General features: G+C 32.4%; 1 protein-coding gene across 1 annotated transcript; it reads right to left on the bottom strand.

Annotated features, from left to right (window-relative positions):
* Positions 1-5,330: 5,330 nt before the first annotated feature.
* On the bottom strand, positions 5,331-7,410 carry LOC123688833 (leucine-rich repeat-containing protein 70-like). The gene is made up of 2 exons (XM_045627558.1): positions 7,145-7,410; positions 5,331-6,375 (listed from the first exon to the last, which is right to left on the bottom strand). Exons 1-2 carry the CDS (start codon positions 7,177-7,179, stop codon positions 5,589-5,591), a joined length of 822 nt encoding a protein of 273 aa, XP_045483514.1. The 5' UTR covers positions 7,180-7,410; the 3' UTR covers positions 5,331-5,588.
* Between the last annotated feature and the right edge of the window lie 883 nt (positions 7,411-8,293).

Consider the following 8,293-nt stretch of genomic DNA (forward strand, 5'->3'; position numbering starts at 1 on the left):
TCCGCTCAATGTGCAATCAAATGTCCTTTCGTTTCATGTATCACAATCCATATATTCCTATTTGAAAAAAATAGTAGGGTTTGAGGAGCGTAAAGGGTGTGGAGCGTAAATTCAAAAAAGCATAGGGAAACCTCCTTTTGAAATAAAAATCTATGGATTCGTGAATTTCCCTTAATAATAATTATATACTCTCTAATCACGAATTGTAAATTATTTTTTGATTTTTCAATAAAAAACGGCACAACCAATTGTACTTTTAGCCACATCGCTGAATAGGCAATCAAATCACCTTTCATTCCATATATTCTCATTTAAAAAAATCAAGTAGAGGGGTGTGGGTCGTAGGGGATGAGAAATATCAAATTAATAAAAGCATACGTTGATTTACTTTTAAAATTAAAAATTGACGGGTGCGAGGATTTTTCTTAGTAATTCTTCAAAAGAAATGTTGATGCGTTACGTTACTTTTTTGGCACGCTGTATAGGAATATATCATTAAAAAAAAATCGGAAAGCTATAGTGAATTGGAAAGCGCAATAATATACAGGTTGTCCTCTCTGAAATATCACAGATGTTGCTACTTTCCAATATAAGCGGTAACACCACAGCGCATAATATATTTCATATAGCTTAAACTTAAACAGAACTAATTATCCACTGAATAAATCAAATTATGTTTCGTTCTCTAAAAACGTTTAATAGGCCACCGAATTTGAGACACCCTGTATATTCCATCGATTTTCCTAAAAATCGAACAGTGTAAATGTTTCCCTTCTTTATATCAACACTATATTTCATGCTATTCATAAGACAACAAATTTAAAATAATAATGGGTTTCATTGTTGAAGCACCATGGTCGATTGACCAAATCTTTCTTCTGCATAAGATTTCACGTATCTAGGTCGAATTCTATAGCAAACAGTTATTTTTATCTACTCATAATTCACTTCCGATCGATGAAAGAATGATTGTAAACAATTTTTTATACGACAAAGTTCCGAAAATAAAAGCTTCGACCTTATTGAGATATGTGGGGGTATTCAAGGGGATTAGGTAACACCGGATCACTTCCGGATCTAACTTCCAAATCAGCAGGTGTTTCTGTAAACAATTCCAAGAAATCATTGTTTTCTTTCGTGCACATGACCTCAGTATTCAGTCCTTCTTTAGTTCATTTCCGTAAACATTCTGAACGCCATTCTGTTGCCTGAGAAGATTAGTTTTGATGAAAGTATTCCTGCAGGAACAAATACTTAAGTGTTTGTTATAAATTTTTCCTGCAGGAATACTTTAAGCTTATTGTGTTAACACAATAAGCTACGGGTTCAATTACCAACAAAATATTTTTTTTAAATAGTCGACTTTAATCGTCACCTTAGTCATCTTTAAGCGTGGTAAATGCACTCGAACGTTCCTCTAACTTTCTTTTTTCATCCATTTTTCAAACTTCAACAAATTTAGCGTCGATTTACGAGGAATAAGTGGTGTGGCACAGGTGGTGTTGGATTGACTCCTTATGCTTATGATACCGACTGAAACAATCACAGGCGATCGTTATCGAACGCAATTAATGCGTTTGAGCTGAGCATTGGAAGACAAACGACCGAAATACAACGAGAGACACAATAAAGTGATTTTACAGCTCGACTATGCTTGAGCCAATGCTGCGAAAATGGTCAAGACATACTTGGAAACGTTGAAATCGAAAGTCCTACCTCACCCGCGGTATTCTCCAGATGTTTCTTCCCCAGACTATCACTTCTTTCGATCAATGGCACACGGTCTGGCTGACCAGCACTTGTGGTCTTATGAAGAAGTAACAAATTGGAGCGATTCGTGGATCGTTTCAAAAGATGACCAGTGTTTTCCTCTCGTGATTCGTACGCTGCCCTGAAGATGGCAGAAAGTAGTGGCCAGCTATGGACAATAATTCGAATCAAAATGTATTACATGTTTTTTGCAATGAAGCCTGGAATTTCGGAGAAAATATGGTGGAAGCAAAGTTGTACGCCTATGTAGATACTACAATAACAAAAACTGATTGTTTCCTTCCCATAATAAAACCTTCATCTTTTCAAATATATCTCAGTAGGTAAGTTGAGAGTTTAGGTTGGATTTCGTATTTCTGGACGTCAAGCATTCGATTGTAGAACACATTTCAATAATATTGGAGGTGAATGTTTTGACACAGTTTTCCATCGAAACTAGTTCAACACTAGCGGTTAAAACCATGGTAAAAATCCTCTTCAATTCAATGGCAACATCAATATACCTTGCTCATTCAAGTTGTTTTGAGTAGAAAGGTGCATATACCTAATGGGTTATCATAATAAAATATATCGACAATCGCTATTTATGTTTTTTATTGAATATTATCATTTTCTTTAGAAAATACTTTTTGAAATAGTAATTTTTAATCTGAATATTTATGAATTATTATAATATTAATTTGCCAATTCCTTTGCTAGTTTTGATCCCTTCATTAGCGTAGAATTCTAAAACAGTTAAATATTTGACAACAAAACGAGGAATTAAGAGGGATGGACGTCGGGAGCATTTGAGTGTACGTTCATTCATGCGGCAATTGCACTACAATAATAAGAACAACTGATAGATGTTTCATTAAGCACCTTACAAAAGTCGTACTTATTAATAAATCTTCAAAAAATTTCTGGACTGAGCTACTCTGTTATAAAAGCCAAACCGTTTATGATTTTTTTGCCTTTTCCGACGTCTCATCTTTTCAGCACTTACTACCTTGAAATTCAAATATAGAAATAAACTTCAAGTAGAAAATTACCATCTCTAACATGGAACCAAATTTAGAGGAATTGTGCGCCTTAAAAGAAGCCCATTATTAGCTCATTATTTAGTCCTTACCATTCTTTTTCATTGTCGAATAGAATTTCATTGAATATTTTTTTATATCTCTCTTTGGAATATTATCTTGATCCTTTTATTTTCAATCTTTTTTGCGCCAGCCAATGATGTGAATGCGCCTCTTTAGAAGGCAATTAGGCAAGAGCTAAAGCTTGCACAAAAAACTGTTTGCAACCATTTGCATAATGCTGGTCTCAAAAAGAAACTCGATGTATCGATACCACAGGAGTTAACGCAAAAAAAACCTTATGGACCGAATTTTCTTTCGCGAATTGCTACTGAATTGCAACAAAATCGATCCATTGGTGACTGGTGATGAAAAACGAATCACTTACGACAACATCAAGCGAAAACGGTCGTGAACGAAACGCGGTGAACTGGCGGAAACGGTGGTCAAGTAAGAATTGACGTCGATGAAGGTTTAGCTTACTATGAGCTGCTCATCTACGGCAGTCGGCACAACTGTTAACTCGGAACTATACTGTCAACAATTGGACCTGAAAGAAGAAATCACCTAGAAGCGGCCAGATTTGGCCAATAGAATAGGAACTCACTCGAAGCTCCGAGAGCTTGGTTGGGAGATTCTTATGCATTATCATGGAACAAAATGCCACATATTTCACCTGACTCGGGTTATTCTAACTATGGTGATGAAAGTTCTTCATGCAAAAATAATGGATTTCTTTTTTTTTCTCTGGCTTCCAAGGGCACCTGAAAAATCGAGAACTCAAAAGCTCATGAAAAAAATTGAAGAGAAAGGATCAATTGAATAATCAGATGAGTTTAGTTTACATTACAGTTTTATTTCAAAATGAATTTTGGTTTATTCACTCGAATATAAGTGTCTATCTCAACATCAATACTGAAATATTAGAAAATATTTATGGTTGGGATCTTTTGATGGTGACAAAGCACTATATTGATCGATATATTTCTCAATGTATGTCTCTGGATTTTCAATCCCAATGAAATTGAATGAAAAAAATTCTGACTATTACCTAATTGAGATTGAGCAGATAGGTAGGTACAGGTATCTGAATCGTTGACATTCAAGGTTCATTCGACCCACTTCTTGATCAATGAAGAGCCACATCCCTTTCAATGCCAATCTATATTTATATTTGCATTTTACTTATATACTTCTCAATGTCATCAAGATTGCGCTCCCATAAAATAATTTTCTGAATTCAGAAAATATGCCCATTCTATCAAGATTCGAGTTAATTGGTTTCTCATTTTGAATACGAGATGTTTATCGATCTAGATTTCTCAATTATATTCTAGATAATGAGAATGTTCATTTATTTTTTGAAGTATCTATGTCTTTGTAAATCGTAATCGATTGTACTAATTTTTAATTTTCATTGTTGATTGTTGATCTCTTGTAGGGGATATCATACAAATGAAATGGAGTGATTAAAATTATTTCATTGTTTGATTTTACTTCATCCATCATGCATTTAGGAAAACAATCACATGGAGTTGATTGTTCAAAGTTTGGTAGACTCAAGCTCTTCTCAATATAATACTAAAAACTTGGGTGTCATGGAGAAGTTCTCTTTTTTCGATCATGTTGAAAGATGGAAATGATACCATTCAGAAATTTTATTAATTTTTCTATGAGATTCAACCAAAAATGAAGAAACGTAATAAAACTTTCTCATGGAATGTTTCATCAATCGTCCATGATAATATTTCCAGATTTTTCAAATCATCAACTCGAAATGTACGTTTGTAAAGGATATTGATCATTTCGAAGAATCGAAATAACTGAAAAACTTAATTCAGAACCACTCAAAACTTGATTGATGCAAAAATAATAAAGTTACACACATTCTGAGATTTTTCTTCTCAGAAGTTATGTTCGTCTGAAAATATAAGGAATTTTGAGAAGGATGAAGATTACAAATTTTCTGCCACATGTAATTCCAGCAGAAAAGTCTTTTTATAATACAAAAATTATATATTGTGCATGAGGATATGTTCTCCAAACGAATTAGAATTATGGGGAATCGAATTTGATATATCTACTTCTAGGTCCGTGTTATATTTTTCTAAAAAGAGAGTACTACTAGAAAATGAATTTTTCAAAAAATCTATAATTCAAATCATATAAGCAAATCTACAAAAATAACATCAAAATCTAGAAAGATCTCTATCAAAAACACCGATATTTTTCCTGAATTTTCTATGATTCTGATTGAACGATTAGGAAAGAATTTATTAGGCTTCAAATTATCATTTTTCACCAGTAACAAGATCTTTTTTCGGAATTTTGCTATTCTTTACCTCACAAGGTAATAATTATGAAAATTATGCTAGCTGATAAAAAAAGAAAGCTACCAGATTCAGAAGTCGATATTTAACTGAACTTATCTTAAAAAAAGCATTTTTATTAGTCAGTCTAGTACTTTTTCAAATAGTTGGAGGTGTAAATAAAAACATAAAATACAAAAAGATACATTTTAATTCGATATAATTCTGTAATTTAAATGAGTTCTGATATTTGGTGGTCATTATTTTTTTTTTGTATTTATCTGATTTGATCTATACAGCTAAAGTTTCAATGCGTAGACTTTATAAATACTTAAGCTAACATAGTTAATTAATTATTATTTTACAGGATCAAAGCTGTTTTCACACGAAAGCAACATTTGATTTCAGACATCTAGTCTCAAATATTTATGAGAATTAATTGTAAAATATGCTAAACAAGGTTGTGAACAATAGAACTGTTACCATGTATTTTGACACCAACATTTCCAACCAAATATATTTCCGTCAAACTTGGAGCTTTGGTTTCGATATCAGTAAAATCCACCTCTTTCAACTTTTCATTAGTTAAAATCAGTTTTTTCAGCCTTGGTAACTCAGGTAAATCATTGGTGCTCAGTGTTTCCAATCCGTTTGAAGAAAATTCTAGGGTTTCGAGATTTTTAAGAGGAGCAATTGCTTCTTTCGGAAACTTCTTGAGTTTATTCTGTGAAATAAGCAAATATTCGAGGTTGATGAGGTTTTTGAAGGCCATGGGATCTATTCTTTCTATGTTGTCGTTTATTAAAAGTAAATCCGTTAGTCCAGAGTTTTCAAACATGTCATTTTTTAAAATTGGTATATTCTGGTCAATAATCTCCAAGTGTTCTAGAGGAAGTGAACCTACTCCTTTCAAATCTGTCTGAGTGAAACCTATCCAGTTCCGTATCTCCAACTTTTTCAACTTTGGACAACAATGATCGAAAATGTCATCTTCCGTTTTGTGGATTCTGGAAAATGCTATGGATAACTCCTCCAAAATTTTGAATTTTTTGAGTGTATCCCTTGAAAAACTTGTTATATTGCTGAGCCGGATCTCGAGAGAAAACAGTTCAGAAAAGTTCGACCTTAGAACATCTTCATCGAGTGGTCCAGAATAACTATAAATCCTCAGATTATATTCATGTGGTTGAGCTACTGTGTTGGCAGTTATAACAGCAAGAATCACAAAATATGGCAACCTGAAAATTGAATTATTAAAAAATAGAATAAAGAAAAATAATGAATTATAAATGTGCATCACTATTTCGATTCTGGGGCCCGCGAAGACAAAAGCATTAAAGGCCGAAATTAGACGTTGCAAAAACGAATACGGTTTGGTTACTGTGAATACACCGTTATTGAAAATTTTGACAAAAGTAGCTCAGAATAGTTATTTATAATACAAGTGCAGAAGGCATTGATATTCTTCCACGAGTTCAAAATTCAATAACTAGCCACGAAGTAGCTAGTTAGAGTTAGAATGATCCTTTTGTATACGGGTATTATAGGTACATTATTTTCTCTTATTCACTGGATTTTTATTGAAATTAATGGAGTATTTTCATAAATATTATTGCAATGATTTTTGGATTGAAAAATGAGGAGAGTTCCGAATATCAACATAATTATAAAAATAAAATATAACCATGAAATCTGTGAGAAATTGAGATATTCTAGCACAATTTTATTCTGCCCAGAAGAGAAGTAATGAATGGGAAGAAGAAATAATATTGAACTCTTGGTTTACATCATATTCTGCAACAGTATTTCAGTTTTACATTTTTGAGAATCATTCAGAATTTGCTATCGGAATAGAAGATGTAAATTCAATTAATTCTATCTGCTCATTTGAATAGGTATTCCTTCTTTTATCAATTCTGATAGGTTCTGATAGGTAAGGTTTATCATAATGAATGCATTATCAGAATCATAACATTAATTGAATTCGAGACTATTTCAAGTACTTACATCTTCAAATTATGCAAACTCCAAATTTGAATCATCTTTATTTCTGAACTACAATCACAGACTGATAATTTTCACACACGATCACTGTCAGTTGTGGATGTCAATGAATTAGAACATCTGTTCTGAATGATTATTATCGATTCCTACTCAAAAAATCGAAAATTATCTGATTGAAATTTTTTTGCTTTGCACTAGAGTTTTCAACAAGACATGAACGTAGCTGATGTGAACAAATAATTCATCTGTACTGAGTATAAATAATTCCATAAACATTCAATGTGTGTCTCCTCACAAATTATTCGTAGAAAAAAAGGAGATATCATGTAAAAATAAACGTATCGTTCTCTGTTGCTTCAATTAATTCCTATCTTAATTTGCATGAACTTATTTCAGATGAGTAACGCCGATTCCATGTAGTGATTTACATTGAACTGATCTAAAATGATGTAATATTTTCTAGAATATTTGTTGATGACGAATAAGTTTAAATGAATTCCCAGTTAGGTTGATGCTCTCTAACAATAAAGGTTTATTATTGTTTGAAGAAAACATTTCTGTTTTTCAGTAATTTGTTATCTTTTTACAAAGTGTTTCTGAATTGTCAATTTAGTAATTTAGTAGCAGAAGAGACGGAACTATACTGTCTACAAAAAAGTTTAGTATCAAGCCAAGGCTTTTTTTCAAATTTATCAAATTAATAGTGTTACACAATAAAATAGTTCTGGTGGGTAGGTAGTACCTATATCAAGTGATGTGGAATATTTGAAACAGTAATTTTTAAGAAACACCATGTAATTCAACAACGAATCAAGATATCTATGATCTGCTTTCTGATATCTTAATATTTCGAAAAAAGAGATCAGTGGTTCTGAAGAGTTTTTTCTCAAGTTCTATAGTAGTCGATATGCTTTCAGTGAGCATCGAAATTGGGACACTCTGTAAAATTCCCAGTCTAAATTACGATCATCATCAAGATAAGATCTCGTTTGAGAGGGAATACCACCATGTGACTGCTCAGTTAAGAACGAAATTATGGATTTTTTATCTTACAACCGACGTTTTTAATGGTATTTAAACATTTTTTCTCTAAACAATAATCTACAGTGTAGAATGACAATATTTTTAATTTGTGAATGAAAAAAAATGTTG

This window comes from Harmonia axyridis, chromosome 1, assembly GCF_914767665.1.
Source record: "Harmonia axyridis chromosome 1, icHarAxyr1.1, whole genome shotgun sequence".
Classification (NCBI taxonomy): Eukaryota; Metazoa; Arthropoda; class Insecta; order Coleoptera; family Coccinellidae; genus Harmonia; species Harmonia axyridis.